Source organism: Lissotriton helveticus, chromosome 11 (genome assembly GCF_964261635.1).
Source record: "Lissotriton helveticus chromosome 11, aLisHel1.1, whole genome shotgun sequence".
In the NCBI taxonomy this organism is placed as follows: domain Eukaryota; kingdom Metazoa; phylum Chordata; class Amphibia; order Caudata; family Salamandridae; genus Lissotriton; species Lissotriton helveticus.
In genome coordinates this window covers 62,929,059-62,948,504 of record NC_136072.1, presented here as the reverse complement: position 1 = coordinate 62,948,504, position 19,446 = coordinate 62,929,059, and the positions used below count along the sequence as shown (strand labels likewise).

The following is a 19,446-nucleotide window of genomic DNA, read 5'->3' as shown; positions in this document are numbered from 1 at the left end:
TCCGATACGCAGTGCAAGTATATTTAACTCCAGAAAATGTGTTCCGACAGAGTACAATCCCCTGCTCTCGCTTACTACCGGCTCTATTCCTGCTCATTCATATCATGCAGCTCTCTCTGCTGCAGTTTCTACCCTATCCTTTACCACAGTTCTTAATGCTCCCCATACCAGCTGCTCCTTTTCCAACATTTCCTTCCCACCCACCATTCTGTTCTTCCTTTTGCCTCTCGCCCTCCAGTCTTTCCATGGTATTGTCCTATCCTCAGCACGCACATCCCATTCTTGAAATCCATGCATTTAATGTCAGCACACTATGATAATGCCATCCCTAACCAAATGTTCCTCTTGTTTCCTTCAGGGGTGAAGGCTGGAGCAAGCTGGATGGGACAAAGGCCTCTGATCTTTTGTCCCAGATTCAGGAAGGGGAGTTCTGGGTGGAGAAGGCGGAGTTTCTTCAAAGGTTTGACGAGGTCACCATTGGATACCCTATTAGTAAAGTGGGACATATTCAGAGTCTTCGTACAGGTATGTGTTTTAAAAAGTTTCATGCAGTGATGGCAGCTATTTTCTGAATATCATGAACATATACACATTATCTGTGAATTCCTAACCAACATGCTGCTAATTTGAGGAGAGATTAAGGAATCTATGATCAGTTGTTTCTGATCACAAAGCTGCAGCTCTAATGAGTAACAATATATGTATTGACGTCACAAACCTTTAGACAAAGAGGAGGAGGATTGGGCCGTTAATTAACCACCATATAGAAGAAATAATCTTGTTTACACATCTGAGGACCCTAAAGCTAGGATAGTGTTCGGATGTGTAGTGTATGATTGGTTGGTTGGCTTTGTTACCTGCAAACTCAATACTGCCATGAGATCATTTTGTACAGGTCAAGTGGGCACATCCCGATAAAGAGACATTAAGACAAGCTATGGTCTGGTGATCAACAAGAAGAGCGTTGCTTAATTTTAACCATGAGTCGCGAAGTGTGAGTCTCAATCGCACAATTCTGTGAAAAGTTACGCAGTTGAGGTAGTAGACAAAGAAGAATCATTAAAATTTGCTAAATAAATAAACAGAACAAGAGTCATGTGTTTTTGTTCGAATAGTTCAAGACTAGGGAATTAAAAGGAACCTGAAGGTGTAAGGAATTACCTACCGATTCATATTAAGGAAATACACAGACTAGCATTATTTGATAAAAATTCAAAAACTTTATTGTTCAACATGTCTTGGGAACCTTATGGATATCAGTGCTCTAGCTTAATAGCTTTAGGGTTTCTGTGGCATTTAATTGTCTCTTGCTGGAATTGTATTTATTCATACATAAAACCAGAGCAACGGTGGTGATATTTTGCATAAGTAAATATCCTCATGGGGACTGAGGTGGGCACCCACGAATGTTTGAGTTTTTAGGTATTTACAAAGTTTTGTAAGTCATGAGCCCACAAATCATAGTCTCTTGTTATGGGTAGAAGTCAGTCTGTACCCAGAATGGCAGTGCAAAGAAAACACCCCCGGAAAACAGGGGCCATCTGAAAAAAGATAGTCTTGTGGAGGAAAGAAATACGTGTAGTCCAAGTATTTAAATAGTTCCTTCTGTCTCTAATTCTAGGTGTTTGGTTGTGCCATACCCAACAACTTTCTGGAGCGTGGGTGAAAGGCCTGTCAGCTGGTGGCAGCCGGAACAACAGTAGCTTCCCCAGCAACCCCAAGTTCTGGCTGCGGGTCTCGGAGCAGAGTGAAGTGTGTGTTGCCCTTCTGAAGTGCCACAAAATGTCAGGGAATGGAAGACCTGGAGTAAATTGGGCAGGCCGTGCCCATTGCAGCTATGAGGAGCGGGATGTGGTTCCCAGTACAGACTTACAGGAGAAGGGTACTCCTGCAGTAGGACTGCATGTGTGGAAGGTAATCCAGGTTTGGTGTATTGTCTCAAATATTTATAACTGTGAAAGGAAACCTTTTGGGGGTGGACTAGTGGGCAGGATGTGGGTGTATGCTCTCAGACTGCACAGCTAGCATAGATATTACTGGCCAGATAAATGCCTTTCTCTGTTCCAGGTGGAAAAAAAGCGATTTAACTTGTCGAAGACCCTCAGTGCACCTCCTTCAGCAAGCACAATCAGCCACTCCTATGATCGGGAAGTGCATCTGTGCAGTGACCTCTCTCCTGGGCACTACCTCCTCGTCCCCAGCACCTTCTTGAAAGATGTTGAAGGACAATTTCTGCTCCGTGTCTTCTCCAGTGGCCGGATCCATCTCAGGTATGCCACAGGGGCCCACTTACCATGCATATGGTCGTGGGTAATGAGGGGCGCAGTTATCTGTAGCTTCCGTATTTCCTGATAGGACCTGATATTTGTAAGCTTTGCTTTTGTGCTCCATATTAGACCATTCATTGGATCTCTGATACTTGGCAGCTGGCATTCCTCAGTGCAGGTCCTTAATGAAAGGTTCTTTATCTCCCCTGCTAAGTTCATAATTCAAGAATATGTAGCTTGATTGTTGAAGACTTACCTGGACAGTCATAATATGGACTACTTATATTCTGCCCAGATCTTTTACCTTACCTTTGTTTATCTAATTAGGGGAGTGTGTGAGTGAGTGTACATGGGTGAGTATGTATAGTTTACGGTGTCCTATATTTTTCAAGATTGTGACTATACACTTGGTGACCCAGGCTACCCATAGAGTGCACATAACAACTGACTTGCCTCTTAGTTCATTATTGGCATTGTTGCCATGATGGGGGACAATGAACTTTTCTTAATTCCTGTTTGAAAACTATCACTTAAAAAAAAAAACAACAAACAAAACTTCTCAATGCACTTATAAAATCTGATGCACTAAGGTGAAACATTTCTGCATGGTAATGATATACATTTTTTTAATTTTGAACAAACTTTAACATATGTTTACACTTTTACTTCAAGATGTCTTTAAAAATAAAAAAACGAGTGATGGGGGCAGTACAGGCCAATAGTAATATTTCATGTATGTATGTAAGGGATTTGTAAAGTGCAGTACTCAACCCCCGAAGGGGTATCTCCGCGCTATCATAGAGAGGAAGTCAGATAGAAGTCAGATAGACACGGGCAGTCACGGATTAAACCCTAAATGATTGCGTCTTCAGGTGTTTCCTGAAGCGGAAAAGACTGGGGCATTTGCTCAAGTACTTCGGCAGAGTGTTCCCGTATTTCGAGGCCAGATAGGCGACAGGTTTTCCTCCTGTGCGTATTTTCTTGAAACGGGGGCCCACTAGCAGCCCTTTATTTTCCGATCTAAGATGACTATTCGGACGGTAGACTTTAAACTTGTCTACCAGGTACCTAGAGCTCGAACGATATAGTGCTTAATGGGCGAGACAATAGAGCTTGAAGTTAATTCTCTGGCGGAATTAACTTGAGATTGAATTGTAAAGCTTTCAGGGGCCATGTTATGGAGAGTGCCCCGGTGATGCATCCGGCATGTGCGCCTGCTTTGTGCAACCCCGGGGATCTTTGGTATTACAGAAAGGGCCACAGACGATTTAACAACCCTTTCTGTAATACTGGTAGCACTGTAGCACATATAGCGCCAGTGCCATCACCAAAGGGTGTTCCGTCATTTGCATGGGGACGTGGCCTCATGCAAATGAGGGAATCCCTTTACCTCTGTGCCCGCGTCGTATTATTGCTATGGGCACCAAGGCAAAGAAGCCGGCAGGAGGTGCATATGGACAACTACATGTACCTGCATTACGACTCTCAATTCTGCTAACTTGGATTCTTCTTACCTCAAGACCTTCTTTCCTGTCTTCCACTCCAGACATGTTGAAGATGGTCATAATTGGTTTTTCCCACAGCTTGAGGTAGAGGCGAGCTGAGGTGGAGAACTAGCACCAGTTACCATGTTTTAGTGCATGTGCTTGCCAACTCACTTAAGTATGTAGAATTTCAAGGTTTAGAACATTTTATTTAAGTTTTCTCAACATCATGTGGCTATGTTGATTCAGTACTGATTTGTTTTTTGGCCATCATTAACCATGTTGTTTTTGGTGGTATCTTCAGCATGGGATGGCACATTAGATGGCCATGGTGTCTTACCAAATCTTTGGCCAAGACCTCCCACTCAGGAAGAGTAAACATGTACTTCTTTTCCCTACCTGGGTCCATGATGGAAAGGTTTGGCAGGTTTCTACTTGTGATGACTAAGTGATATCAGATGATGGCAGTGGGTTCTGATTGTCTTGTTTCAAAGTGCTTTGTCCACACAAAATGAATGTCTGATGAATGTCTGCATGCTCCCACACAGGAAGGAGTTATTGGTGTATTTGTAGGGTGTCCTATGTTCCTTTTTGTTTTTTGCTTTGGCTGTTACTGTTCTCTAGGGATTAATTTCCACACTCCAGCAACTCCCAGTGCCGAAAATGGCCACTTCCTGATAGTTTGCGGCTATGCTATTCGTCAGGTGAGATATTTACCACATGCTCTATAGCACACATTCAGAATTTAACTCCTGCGCTAAATAACGATTCCATGGTGCAAGGTAAACACTCAGTGTTATTCAACACATGCTATTTACCAAACCCTGTGGTATCTTTATTTACCCTTTGTGCAAGTTTGGTGGTATTTGCGACCAAACTCGTAATCGGGGCCTAAGGGAGTTCCAGAGCGAGCCATTTATACAGTGACAGGCCTCAATAAATCTACTTGCCCCTTCTGACGAGCTTACAAACAGGTGTTTTGTGTGACGGGACACTAAAGATGCCTTTAAATCTTGTGTTTACCTTGTGACATGTATTCTGTGTTTAGAGGTCTAAAAAGTCAGTGTACAACTACAATTACTTTTCGTTCTCCGACTGCAAAGTTCGAGAATTTTGTAAAGTGAACTGTCTGACAAATATGCTGTACAATGTGTGAAATGAAAGGCTGTAGGATGTCATGTTTTATTCTAAAACACATTTAAATAGCTAAAAGGTGAACTGTACAATCGTTTCAAAATAAATGTCAGTGCTTATGAAAGCCTCTGTATAATTCTGTGTGATGAAAAAATATATTTTAATAGGATGGAAACGGATCGGAACACTACTTTGTGATGTGCAAATGTTAAATGTTTGCTGAAACCCAATTTCCACAGATTATTGTCCATACACCATACAGTTTTATAAGTAAAACTGCATGTTAGTGGGTACATGTTGGCCATTTCAGTGGAAAATGTTGTGTCTGTAAATGACAGTGCACTACCACCTTAAGCTTCAATAATATATTTATTAAAAGTGAGAAACACTCCTGCCCCTGCCCTGATGGCAATGCGATTAGTGAACTAGAGGCAAGTCAGGGGTCATGTATACTCTATATGTGGGCTAAATTCTCATTATACATGGAGAAAACCTTTAGTCTATAAAATCAAACCAAATTAGTATTTTTTTGTACAGCAGGAATGCTGAACTCGCATATTGGAAGGCACTCTCATATGTGAATTTGAAGAAAAAGGTGGCTCTGCAAAATAAAATATTTGCCTAGGATGACATAATGAGACCAGTTTATGGGTCAAGTACATTATAGTTAGGTTGAGTAGATTTTTCAAATTTCTAGACCTGCAGATCTAGTACCATGTTTATCATTTTTCAAGGCCTGACTGAGGTTCTTAAATGAGTCAAAACATTTTAGGTGCATGTTGTCTTTCCTTGGCTGGTTTTTGATTTCACCTTGCCTGACTTTAAACTTATTTCAGTGACATGAAGCTACCTCCCGGCAGCACTACTGGCTGTGGAGAGGAGTCATTAACGGGTGCATGGCAGAACATTCAGCTGCGAGGCTGCTGGGAGAGAGGGAAGAGTGCAGGAGGCAGTAGGAACTTTGGCTTCTATCACACCAATCTGTGCTTTCCCCTCACTGTCTGTGAAGATGTGGATGGTACGAATGTGAAGATCAGCCTACGCCAACACTGCCAGAATACCGACATCCATGCCATTGGATTTCATGTGTTCCAGGTACGTGCTGCAAGACTTCAGATGTTCACTTTGAGGTTTGGTGTTGTCAAAATTTCAAACACTCCTTTACATTTAAAGAGAGTTATTAATCTTCCTTTAAAATGGTGACACTTTATGCTTGTGTTTTTGGGGACATGATTCATCTGATCTAAAAGTCTTCTCAAGTTTTCTGTGCACCATTATTTTTTGGAACAGATTGTGAGGCAACAAAAGCTGAAGACTTTAAATTAATGTATTTTCTTTATAAGTGATGTCGTTTTTTCAATACATTTGGATGGCTTTATTTTAGTTGTCCAGCGTAGAATTATTGTAGTTGTACATCTGGACATCGGGTAACTTCATTCAAGGCTTAAGCAGCTATAGCGCTGGTGTGGCAGATTTTTTTTTTTTTAAGTTGTAGTGTTGAGGTGAGTTAGCTTTTGGTCTCTGTGACGGGAAATATCTATGTGAATGAGGAAATGTTCTGATCAGTTGACTTCTATGCCTTTTAGGTCCTAAGTTCGAAAATGTAACTGAGAAATATAAAAAGTGAGAAATCTGTTTAAAAAAAAAAAAGGAATGCTTAAACTTAAAGGTTTATAAAACATTTTACATAGGTAGGTGCCAAGGGCTAGAGTTACAGAAAAGTTGCACCTATAAAATATTTTGTAATGTGCAGTGATGCGGAAAGGAAAGTACACACTCTTTAGTTTCTCTGGTTGACATATAATGTATATGTGACATTCCTCTATTCTACACAAATACCTAACACTAAATAAATCTAATTTCATGTGGCCAATAACAGAGAAATTTCATTTTCAGTCCGCGCATCCTCAGGAACTGGATGTGCTACAGGGATTGAGTCCACCATGAAAGTGGATAATGCAACAGAACAATGATCAAAAACACACCAGTGAAGCTATGATGAATGCCTAAAAAAGAAGAAAACCAGGGGTTTTGTTCAGACCAAGCCAAAGTCAGCCTCCATTGAGATGCTATGGCAGGCCCTAACGACAACTATGCATTAATGACTGCTTTCAAACGTCACCATGCTTAAACAATTCTTTACGTAGTAATTGGTCAGATTTCTTTAAGGAGGTGAGAGAGACTTATAAACTCTTGCAGGAAACGTTTAGGTCAATTTATTGATGCTAAAAGGGTTTCTAGTGTTACAGAATCACAGGGGCACTTTATTTTTCACATAATGGTACTTTTTGTGTCAGTCATAATGGCAAAGTGATATTTGTGTGTATGTCACTTAAGACTACGTTCATCTGCTCTTTAGCACCTGATGTGGACCAGATCAAGATCAAATTTGTCCTGGTATGTACAATCAAACCACCTTTGCAGAGATTGTATTTTTTATCTTGCATAACTGAAGTTCCTGTTAAAGGTTAGAAAATGCACTTTAAGGAAGAAAATTAAATATTGAGGACATGTTAAAATGTCTTTCTTGTTTGAACTAATTGCATTTTCCATTTTTCTCAGAGAGTCCTCACTTAAAGTTTCTAACATTTTCTTGTGAAATAGAAGCCTAGATCCCTATTAAGCCTTGTGACTTCATACTTTGATTTGATCTGAGATTACTAGATTTAAGGTTCTGCCTTTAGTTGAATGTGGTTTGAACACTGTTCAGCACTGTTTTCATGATTTATTAGTTATTATTATATGGAAGAGGTTTATGTTCAGTGATGTAATTGATTAACTTGTCAATGATGATTTTAGTAAGATTAGGGGGTTGACAGGAAGGTCTCTGGGGGCTTCTGTGACCAAGAACATGGAAAGGGAATTCCTAAAAAAAGACGAACTGTAGTTAACAAAAGTGGCAAGAGAAAGTGGAAATAAAGGCAGGAGTCCGGTTTGACATGTGTCACAGTCTTTGTGGTTTTATGTAGAAGTGTTTATCGTGTATGGTTGTTTGTGTGATTGTGCTTCAAAGTATATGGCTGGCTGTTTGACTGTGTTTAGAAATGTCTTTGCCTGGCCTGAACGTATATGGCTGTGTGAGTGTGTGGTGAAATGGTTGTTATGCCTATATGTATGATTGTCCACTGGATAGGGTTGTAGAAAGAAAGCTGTGTTTTGTCTTTGTCCTTTTGATTATGTTGAAACAGTATATTCCTGCTTAACGGTTATGGTAAATGTATGATTTTTTATATGCAAAGATCTAGCTATTGTTCTTCAGTTTTTTTCTCTGCATCCCCACTATAGTCAGTCAAAAGAAATGAAGCACATAGTCATGAAGCAGATTTTCCAGCATCATACATTGTGATCACGTGGGTCAGTGGTGTGTTTTGGTGGAAGGTTGGCATTTGGTGAGAGGTTGTTTTTTTTTTGAGTTTCAGTTTAAGTTGCAGCGGATGCCTTTAGGCAATGTAATACAGAGATTACAAGATTAACAGCATGGACTCATTTACCTTTAAAGTGGAAGATTTCTGAAGCATGTTACTAGAGTTTACCTTAACTGCAAATGTTTTTCCGAAGCCCTGTTACTGCTTGAGGTCACTTTTTAATGCGAAGGGTTGCCTTGAGCCACTGTTGGATCCTGCTTATCCGGAAAACTACCGACCTGTTTCATTGCTGCCACTGTTGGCTAAAGTCACAGAGAAGCATGTAAATTGACAGCTCTCTGTTCATCGAGGTTAACAATCTTCTTCATAGGACACAGTCGGGATTTCACCCATCCTATAGTACAGAGTGGGTCCTGCTTTTAGACTTGGAATCCATTCGTCAAATCTTGCACACAGAAGACACCGCCGCTCCTCTGATACTGAATCTCAGTGTGATGTTTGACACCGTATCGCACAATCTGTTCATTGAGCGTCTGTGGAGATGTGGTGACGGCCATATGGCCTTATAGTGGGTTGCGTCCTTTTTTTACACGGAAACACTTTCCGGATGTATCAAAAACCTTACCACTCTCAAGTGTAGGGAGTACCTCAGAGCTCTTCGGAGTCCAACCTTATTTAATATATACATGCTTCCTCTGGCCAAGAACATTGAACATTATGGGCTCAAAGTGATCACTCCGAGGATGCTGCAACCACGGCTACTTCGCAAGGTCATGTCAGGAGGAGATTGCCTGGCGGATGAAGCAACATTTTTAATAGTGAATGCAGGGTAGAAAGAGGTCTTGTTCCTGGGCAAACAACCCAAAATCTAGTTGACCTCTTGATGGCCTGAAACTCTTGGCCCTTTACCCAGCCCCGAGTCCAAGGTTAAAAACTAGGGCATTTGGTTTAAACAGAAGCTGTCTTCGGACAGCCAAATTACAGTGTTGACCGCAAAATGCTTCAGAATCCTTAAGACCCTGTCAAAGATCCTGTATTTGCTCCCAGAATCTGCAAAGAAATGTGTGGTCCAGGCCTTAATCCTCTCGAGGCTGCACTACTGGAACATGCTGTACCTGGGGGTGTCACAGTCTCGTATGATGCGACTCCGAGTGCAGAACATGGCGGCTCCTCTGCTACTCAATCTCCCGAAACACGTCTCCTTGAGATACTCACGTGCTAAGCTACACTGGCTCCATGTGAAGCAGAGATCTCATACAAGGCATTGTGTTACTGCTATAAAGCTAAAGCTTTGACAAACAGTGCCCTTCAGTACATACAGTCTTTCATTCAACCCTGCACCCCTTGAAGTTGTCTCAAATCCTCTGGTGATGAATGTCTGCACCCGAAAGTTAGAAGTGTGTGCCTTGGTGGCGGCTCTCTTTGCTTTCTAGCTTCGAAACTATGGAATTCACTGCCTCTTTCTGTCCGACAAGACCCTTCGAAACTCCTTTTTAGAAAAAAAATAATAATGTGGCTGTTTACATAGAATTGATCTGTTACTTTCTGCGAGTGTGTAGCACAAGGGATCTTGGACCGCAGCGCTGGGACATTTCGTTCCAAAGTAGCTATGGTCTTTACAAGTTCCACTATTATTGCTATTTGAGTCCGTCAATCCGGCCATTCACTTTCATGGTAGATTTTTCATTTAAGTGCAGTTCCTCGGTGGTTGCTCCTGTGAGGTCCCTTCCTACCCTGCACACACTTTTTTTTACTACACCTTTGAATTGAAAGGGAGATAGGAACACTTGTAGACACAGACATTAAGAGGATTTTAGTAAAGAAATAGGCACACCCTGTTTAGCAATGCAAACATGTTGCGTACTAGTAATACCTTCACTGATTAGGAGGCAGGTGATGTTTCAGAGAGCCTATGACAGATGGGACAGGTTTTGTTGATGAGAATATTGTGAGTGGAGGGTAACCTGTGTCCCCTTTTTGGGTTTCGCCTGCCGAAGGCTGCGCTTTGCGCAGCTTTTCGGCGCAGGCGAAATCCATTGATTACAATAAGGACTTCAGGAACGTCCCCCGGCTCCCATTGGCTAGCTCCATAAATGGAGGCTAGCCATTGGGTGCCGGATCTGTCCGTCAAGGCCGGACCAGATTCGGGGGCGTTCCCGCGATTTTTTCGCTCTCCACCCACTTCGGATCGTCATCGCGGCGGTGGGTGTGTGTTATTTTTTTTTTTGAGTCGGCCTGTTTTCGTCTTTTTACAAGTGTTTGTTGTTGGAGTTGGCTGCAAGATTCGAGTTCCCACGAGGCAATCAGGTAAGGAGCATTTTGTTTATAAATGTGTTTTCACTTTTTGGTTTTATCCCGTTCCCGACCCCCCCCGCTCCCGCTGTCTGTTCCCGCCCTCCCGCTGTCCGTCTAACCGTTCCTGCCCCCGCCCCCAGTCTCTCTTGGTGTCTCCTCCAAATCGTGCACTCACTCCCTTACTCAGAGTAAGCCACACGCTTAACCACTCACTAATTCTCACAGTGACTCACATATTTTCTTGCTGAATCCGCCCCCTCCTTAAGTCGGCGCCGGCTTTGATGTGAGCACTGGAGGGCCGTGTGGGCCTGCCGCAGGAGGAGACTTGAGCTGAGAGCTGGGCAGAGCCGGAGCCTCCAGAGAGCTCCAGCAGCGGAAGCAGCAGCAAGCACTGAACGGAGCTCTCTCACTCACAGGACAGCACGGGCACCCCGCACCCCCTCTCAAGAGCAGGCACCGCGCGCCGGGGGAGACATGGAACATCAGCTGCTGTGCTGCGAGGTGGAAACCCCATGCTGAAGGCGGAGGAGAACTGCCCGCCGTCCGCTTCCTACTTTAAGTGCGTGCAGCGTGAAGTGCAACCCTACATGCGGAAGATCGTGGCCACCTGGATGCTGGAGGTTTGTGGAGCAAGGAGTGCACGTGCCACATGACTGCCACCCAGGTCGAATCACCCTTGCCCCCCACAACCCAGCAGAGTAACATTATAAACACACACTTATGCTAGGGGCGCACCGAACTTGCATACATGTGGGGCAACCCCTATCCGCCGCTCTGTAGAGCCTGGCCCCCTTTATGAAGAGTGCCGGTCAAACCTGCTTTGGAAGCCGGGACTACACCCAGTGCCCCGCAGTCTCACCCCCCAGTAAACGGGTCTGGAAATACTATGAATGTAGTTTTTAATGTAATACCATGTACACGTATGCAGCGCTCCCCGTGCCAGTATTACACGCCATCTTTGATGACTTCTTGTTTCCAAGCAAAAGTTTGCTCCCAATTCTGTAAAAGTGGATAAATGTGGGTTTTTTGGGGGGGGTTGCATTGGGGTGTGAGGGTCCTCCCTATGTGGCCCTAGGTTAGAACAGCCTGTGCCCCACTTCAAGGGGACTTTCCCTTGTTGAAGGCTGTGTTCTCAGTCCTTACAAGCAGAACATGCTTGTTTGGACTAAACTTGCAAGGTCGCAAGTCCAAAGAAGTTTCAAATGAGGAGCTCTTTTGAGGATCCGACTCTTGTACCCGGCTCAGTTTGAGCTCCACACTCAGGGGTACATTTTGATGGGTCGGATGTGACTATTTCTGACTTCTAAATATTTTTTATTAATTTTTTTATTTTTTTTTTAAAGACCTTTATTGTTTGGTTATTCACATTACACAGCTTCTGGCCTACAACCCCGGGGCCGGCCGCCATCTTACTGTAGTGCATGTTGTTAGACGTGTTACACAGCCCATTAGCCGCCATCCCGGGGGCGCGGCGGCAGTTCACTGTCACCCCTGTGGGTGTGCCATTATCTCAACGCGAATCATAGAGGTCCAATTTTTTATTTTATAACCTTCAACAAGAAAATCAACTAGCAGTTACCACTTTCGGTCTATAGTTTCCCTAGCAATGGGTACAGCTCCCCTGCTTCGGCCTTAATTATCGCTTGTATGTCATATGGACGCAGGTCCAGTGTTTCGCAGTCTGCTTTCGTCCCTCCCTCCATGGTCGGTGACCTCCCCGCTTCCTCCCATGCCATGATCACATCTCCTACCTTTCCCCCTCCTTACTTCTAACGGCCCTCTCAAGTTGTGTTTCGTGTTCCCCCTTCCCTACATTCTAACTATTCTTCTTCATCTTCCTCGTCTGATGTCAGTGAGTCTTCCTCTTCCAGGGATTCACATATGTCCCCCCTGAATGTGTTCCATGGGAGCCATATCTTGTTCCACTTATGCGGGCATGCCCTAACTGTGTAGACTGTTCTTTCTATTAGCATGACCCTGTCCATGTTCGCACACCACTGTGTTAGTGACGGGGTGGTCGCTGCCCCCCATTTCTGCGCTATGTCCCGTTTGGCGACTATCATTCCTAATGTGGACCATTGTTGTCCGTGTCTGTTGAGATCTGTGGGTTCCCATACGTTGAGTAAGCATTTTCGTGGTTCGGGAGTCAGGGACACTCCCAAAGTTTGCGAAATAGTCCGCATAACCTGTCTCCAGAACTCCTGGATGCGGGAGCATTCCCATAAGGTGTGAAACAGTGTCCCTTCCTCCCCGCACCCTCGCAGACAATATGGGTGTTGTATTCTATGTATTGCGTATAGCATCGTTCGCGTGTAATACACCCTATGTAAGATCTTAAGTTGTACAAGGCGGAATTTCGCCGATATGCCTACTTCTTTGGGTGCCGCCAACGCCTCGTTCCATTCGGACTCGTCCAAGTCCCCTACCTCCTCCACCCATTTAGCTTTTAGCGCTATGGTCGGGTCCGCTAGATTATTCACTAGTTTGCGATACGTGAGGGAGGTTGCTCGCTCCTGCATAAATTCTGTGAGTAGCCTGTCTTCCATGGGCGACGCTTCTGGGATTTTCGTGCCACTGGGAATGGCGGTTAGTAAGGCATGTCTCACTTGTATATACCTATATAGTTCCGTGGGCCCCATCTCATATTGCCGTCGCAGTTGGTCGAAGGGGATCACTGTGTCCTTGTCCCACAAGTCTCCCACCGTGGACAGACCTATGTTGTCCCACAACGTGAATCCTTTACTACTCCTTAGGTTACCCAGGGCCTTCGTGTCCCATAGAGGGGTCATTCTCGTGATTTTCCATTTCCACCCCAGTTTCGCTTGTGCCTTATGCCACAGTGACACAGTGAGCTTTGTGGGCCCCACGAGTGTACGTACCTTCCTCTGGTCATAGAGTGGGGTCAGGAGGGTGTTGGTACCTAATTGCATTCTGTCCGCCCGATATGCAGGGTCGTCCTGAGGTACGTGCAGCCATTGGTTAATGGATTTCAATTGGGCGGCCCAATAGTAGAGTTGCAGATTCGGTAGCGCGATCCCTCCATCATACCACCCTCTATGCAGTTTAGCCTGAGCTATCCTTGCCGGGCGGTTATTCCACCTGAGGCCAGCTATTAGCGCGGATACCCTCCCGAAGTATCGAGTGTCGACTGGATATGGGGTATTTTCCAGGATGTACAGGAACCGGGGCAGGGACATCATCTTGTAGAGTGCTGCTCTACCCAACATTGTCAGCGGTAGCGCCGCCCAGAATTTGACATCCTGTTTCAGGCGTTCAAGTGGCGGTAACAGGTTCTTTTGGAAGAATTCCGCTGGGTCCTTCGTAACATGGACACCCAGGTATCGGAAGGAGGATCCCGCCATTTTGAGAGGGCATGTTTCGCCCAGCACGGGGGATGGGCCCTGCAGTACATACATTTCTGACTAGCTCCAGTTCAAAGTATATCCCGACACCCTACCCTGGTCGTCACAAAGCTTCAGCAGTGCCGGTACACTCCGCTCCGGTTCTGTCAGGTACACCAACATGTCATCTGCGTATAGAGACAGGCGGTCTTCCCATCCCTCTGTCCAGGCAATTCCTTTCAGTAGTGGGGAGGAGCGTATCTGGGCCGCTAAGGGTTCCAACGCGATTGCGAAAAGCAACGGTGAGAGCGGGCAGCCTTGACGGGTGCCTCGCCCTAATTGGAACGTCCGAGAGATATGGCCGTTTGCTACTACTTGTGCTAATGGCTCGGTGTAGAGCAGACGGATCCAGGCCACGAATTTCGGGCCGATACCCATACGCTCTAGGACTTCGAACAGGTATTCCCACTCCACCATATCAAACGCCATTTTAGCGTCTAGCGCCAGGATCACCGCCTTTTCCGATAGTGTTTCCGCTCTAGCCAGTGCGTTATGCACCCTACGTAAATTGAGGGCGGTATTCCTATGTGGCATAAAGCCTGACTGGTCTGGGTGTATAAGGTGGGGTAGGAAGGCCATTAACCGGGTGGCGAGGAATTTAGCTAAGATTTTAATCTCTGCGTTAAGGAGGGAGATGGGGCGATATGACGTGCACTCTCCCGGCTCCTTCCCGAGCTTGGGGATTGCAACTATGGTTGCCACCCTCTGGTCCATCGGAAGTATGGCCTTTTCCAGGCTATCTTTATACATAGCCAGCAGGGGACCACTAAGTCTGTCCGCCGCTGACTGGTACCATTCTATTGGAATACCATTTGGCCCGGCCGCCTTTCCCCGCTTGACGTCGTGAATCGCCCTTTGGATTTCCTCCACCGTGATATCTGCTTCTAATTCTGCCCCTTCCTCTGGTGAGAGCGTGTGTATGGGGACGTTCTCCAGTGTTGCTCTCGCCTTTTCTGCTGTCACCATAATTTCTGGCGTGTACACCCCCTCAAAATACTCAGCTAACGTCTCCACTATTTCCTCAGGGCTCGTGCTTATCTTCCAATGTTTGTCGTGGATGCGCTGTATCCCCCTAGCACTACCTCCTCTCCTGTCCAGCCATGCCAACATTTTCCCTGCCTTGTCCCCTATGTCATATATTCTATGGGCCGTGTCTGTGATCTGGGACACCGTCTGTAGCTTAACATGTTCCCTGAGTAGCTGTTGGTTTAGAATTACGGTCTGAGAGGTCGCTGGCGTGGGATTTGCCTAATGTGCCACCGTCGCTGCGTGAAGTGCCAGTTCCAATTCAGACCGTTCACGGTGTTTCTCTCTTGTATGTCCCGTTATAGAGGCTATGGCCTGGCCTCGTAACACCGTCTTGTAAGCTTCCCATAGGGTAGCCGGTGAATGCACTGATTCAGTGTTTTCCCTAAAGTAGTGGGACGTCGTTGTTTTAAGTGTTTTACTAATCTTGGGAATCTTGAGGTATGATGCGTGTATTGGATATATTCTCCTACGTTTCCGTTCTTGCGTGGATAGTTCGAGTGTGATCGGGGAGTGGTCAGATATCCCCCTAGGGTGTATGTCAGCAGAGTCGATTTGTTGTAGTCCACCTCCCAGCGCAAAGAAGTAATCTATTCGTGTCAGGCTATTGTGCACCGTTGAGTGGTAGGTGTACTGCCTCGCGGCAGGGTGTGTGTAACGCCAGATGTCGATCAGTCCCAGTGCCGTCATGAATCTTTGCATCTGGGAGGGACTCCCCGTTTGCGGCAACACCGGTAACCTATCCGCAGTGGGATCAATCACTGCATTGAAGTCTCCTCCGATTATTATGTCTCCCCCAGGTAGGTCCAACAGGAATTTACCCAACGCTGGAAGTATGGTCGAGTGTAGTGCCGGAGGGACATAGACTGATACCACATTCAGGAGTCTCCCCTCCCATTGGCCCTGAAGTGCTGCAAAACACCCTAGCGTGTCTACCTTGGTACTGAGTGTAATGAACTGTGCTGACTTCTTCATCAGTATGCCCGTGCCCCTTGAGCCCGTAGAAAACTCGGAATGCACCATCATCTTGTATCCCTTTCTGTCAAGTGCCTTCGTCGCGGACCCTGTAAGGTGCGTCTCCTGGAGGAGCACCAAGGCCGGCCCCAACCTTTTGACCGCATTCAACACCAACCCCCTTTTGATCTTGTCCCCCAACCCCCTCACATTCCATGACATGAGCTGGAGTGGCGTTACCCGATATCGCAGCATCCCCTCCTCAGCTGCATGTGCGTCTTGCATTATGTATCTTGTAAGGTAGGGTGCGGTACTCGGATCCCATTCTCGCGGTGCGTCCGTGCATTGTCTGACCCAGGTTATGCATATGTACAGGTGCGTTGCTAGACCTTGCTCGTGGAACTTCAAAAACTTGTAAACAACCCCATCCCTCCACCCCCCTCCCTGCCTCCCTGCTGAACGGACTTGCAACCGCCCGCCTCCCCAACATAGCAGAGTGCTTAACCCATCCCTTTAACAGTGTACTTGCACGCTGGGGTGGAGAATCTTCCGGAGCAGGCGACATCCCTGCCCTCCTGTGAGCCCTCCAGGCCCAGTGTCCAGGCTTGTCCCCCTGTCAGAGAGTGTCTTAACGGAGAAATAAGCGGCGCAGTCCGTAGAGTCAGCATTCCACCCCTCCTGCAGCCCCCTGACTTTCCAGCGTCGGTGAGCCACTTCCCCCATCCCTTCCAGATGACTGTGACCCTGGGGGTCTATCGTTTCGGTGGATCCGGTCCTGTCTTTTTGTGCGATGTGACTGGCTCGCGGGTCTCCAGCCCTCCAACCAGTCTCGTGCCGCCTCCGGTGTCTCAAAGAACCAGACCTTGTCTTCTGCCACCACACGAAGACGCGCCGGGAAAAGCATGGAGTAGGGCACCTCCTTCGCCCTCAACGCCTTCTTTACATCCAAGAAAGTCTTCCTCCTGCGTGCCACCTCGGCAGTGTAATCCGGAAAGAAGGCAATAGTTGTGTTCTGGATACTGATGGGTGGGGATACCCTGGCCGCCTGCAAGATGGCGTCCCGATCTCGGAAGTTGAAGAGTCTTGCTAGGATAGGCCTTGGGGCCGCCCCTGGCTTAGGCGTTCCACCAGGCACTCTGTGAGCCCTTTCCACCGAAAAGAAGTGTGAGAGGCCCTTGGGCTGCAGGTGTGTTTTGATCAAATCCTCTACATAGAGGTCCATTGCCCCTTTTCCTTCAGATTCCGGAACTCCTAGGACTCGAACGTTGTTCCTCCTCGAGCGCCCTTCCTGATCGTCCATCTTGTCTCTGAGGAATTTGTTTTCGGCCGCCATCTTCTCCATTGCCACTTGTAGTTCTGAGACGTCTTCCACCAGGGATTTCGTTACCACCTCCACTTGTTTTACTCTTTCGGTCATCTTTTGGAGGTCTGCTCTAATTAGGGTGACTTCAGTTGCAGTAGAGCCCACCGTGGTCTGCACCTGCGCCAGGGCACGCATTACATCCTCCAGCGTCGCCTTCTTCGTGCTGTCTCCTTCCTGGGTCTTGCCCGTAGAATTACGAGAGTCCACTAGGGGTGAGTGGTTTTTGTCGTAGGCGAATTTGTCCAATCTCGCCTGTGCGGAGGTGTGTTTGGGACCCCTGCCCCCCATGGTCTTTCTTGTGTCCGCCCCACTCCGGTTTCGTGAGGTCACCGTATCTTCGGGTCCCGTCCGCCAGGTGCGGGCTTTCCGTCCCGCCCTCAACCTCCGGGAGTCCAGTTGGCCGCTATACCCTAGTGACCACCGCAGGCCAGTTCCGCTTAACGGGGTTGTCGTTAGGCTTCTAGCTTGACTCTTGCTGCCGGTGGTGCGTGTGCTAGGCTGTGCCCCTGTCACCACCGTAAGTTGCACCGCCTCTCAGATGTGGCAGTGAGGTGCGTGTTGTCCCTTCGGTAAGCCTCAGTGCGGTCCCAATTCTCTGGCTCTAAGGTTGTCGCTGTCCAGGCCCTGCTGCCACTCTCGCGTTAGCCCCAGCTCTCTCTGCAACACAGTCAGCTACCGACTGGATGAGCCGCTCCTAACCATTGCTGCCTTCATGTGTCTGGACCAACAATGTTCCTGGGTTGTGGTGGGGGGCCAGACTAGGCGATTACACGGAGTTGAAGGTGGCAGTGTGTGCCAGGATCAGTTGGTCCCAGCCCAGAGCAGGCCCCGGCCCTCGACTCTCGCCAGGGGGCCCCCTGTAGTTGCCGCCTTCTTGCCACCGGTCCCCGTGTGACTTGCTCGGGGGGGGGGGTCGTAGCGCCGACTTCTCTCGTTACCGGAGCTCTGCCAGCCGAGTGCCCGGCTCGCACCCCTCTTACACCGGGCGCCCGGGACTCGTGGGCATCCCGGCCGTAGTCCGAGGCTTCTAGTGGCTCCCAACGTGGCGCCGATACGTCCGTCGTGTCTGGTGCCGACCTTAATAGTGCCGCCGCTGCCTTCGTTTCCAGTGGCGCTCCAAGCTTCCGGCCGCCGGCCACTTCCTGTGCCCGAGTCCCGCCGCTTCCTCACTTCCGCCCGGGTCTCTGTCTTAGGGCAGTCCGCTGCTGTCCTTCTCGCACAGGCCTCTCCGCGTCGGATATCTCCTCTCCTGTCCCGGGTGCCCGCCGGCTCTCAAAACGCCTCTGCGGGGTTCCGCCCGGTCCTAGACCCGGTCAGCTCCACCGGAGTACAAAATTGGACGGATCAGTGCAGCGGATTTATGGGGGATATCGCCTCACTCTCGGAGCTCCTCTGCTAAGCTGCCTCCATGTTCGGCCGCTAGCCACGCCCCCCTTTTTATTAATTTTTGAAACTTTGGCGAGCTCCTTCCTTGCAAATGTCGCATGCTTTCGGCAGGGACCTGGGGGGCACCCAAGGGCCTTTCAGATCGGGGGGACCCCTTGCTCTGACCCCTTCTTAAACAGCACAGCTCGGTAGAGCATCGCCAGGAGTACATTTTCATGTGATTTTGGGGTTCTGACATATTTTTTTTACATTTTTAAATATTTTTTGAAAAGATGACGTTGGAAAATGTGACTTGAGTAGAGCAGGATTAGACGCCACCTTTGTATAGAGTGCAGCGCACACTGCACCCAAACTGCATTGGAAGAAATAACCTTTAATAGTAGGGAGTGCATAGGGAGTGGATAGTGCATAGGGAGTGGAGAGTGCATAGGGAGTGGAGAGTGCATAGGGAGTGGAGAGTGCATGGGGAGTGGAGAGTGCATGGGGAGTGGAGAGTGGAGAGTGCATGGGGAGTGGAGAGTGGAGAGTGCATGGGGAGTGGAGAGTGGAGAGTGCATGGGGAGTGGAGAGTGGAGAGTGGAGAGTGCGTGGAGAGTGGAGAGTGCATGGGGAGTGGAGAGTGCGTGGAGAGTGGAGAGTGCATGGGGAGTGGAGAGTGCATGGGGAGTGGAGAGTGGAGAGTGCATGGGGAGTGGAGAGTGGAGAGTGCATGGGGAGTGGAGAGTGGAGAGTGCATGGGGAGTGGAGAGTGGAGAGTGCATGGGGAGTGGA

At 47.4% G+C, this 19,446-nt stretch overlaps 1 protein-coding gene across 1 annotated transcript in view; it reads left to right on the top strand.

Moving 5' to 3' along the window:
* CAPN10 (calpain 10) overlaps positions 1-19,446 on the top strand; it is an 89,598-nt gene that overhangs the window by 49,988 nt on the left and 20,164 nt on the right. The window contains exons 6-9 of the mRNA XM_078668145.1: positions 359-525; positions 1,622-1,914; positions 2,068-2,270; positions 5,722-5,980. Of these exons, the coding sequence (XP_078524271.1) occupies positions 359-525; positions 1,622-1,914; positions 2,068-2,270; positions 5,722-5,980 (922 nt within the window). The remainder of the gene's footprint in view (positions 1-358; positions 526-1,621; positions 1,915-2,067; positions 2,271-5,721; positions 5,981-19,446) is intronic.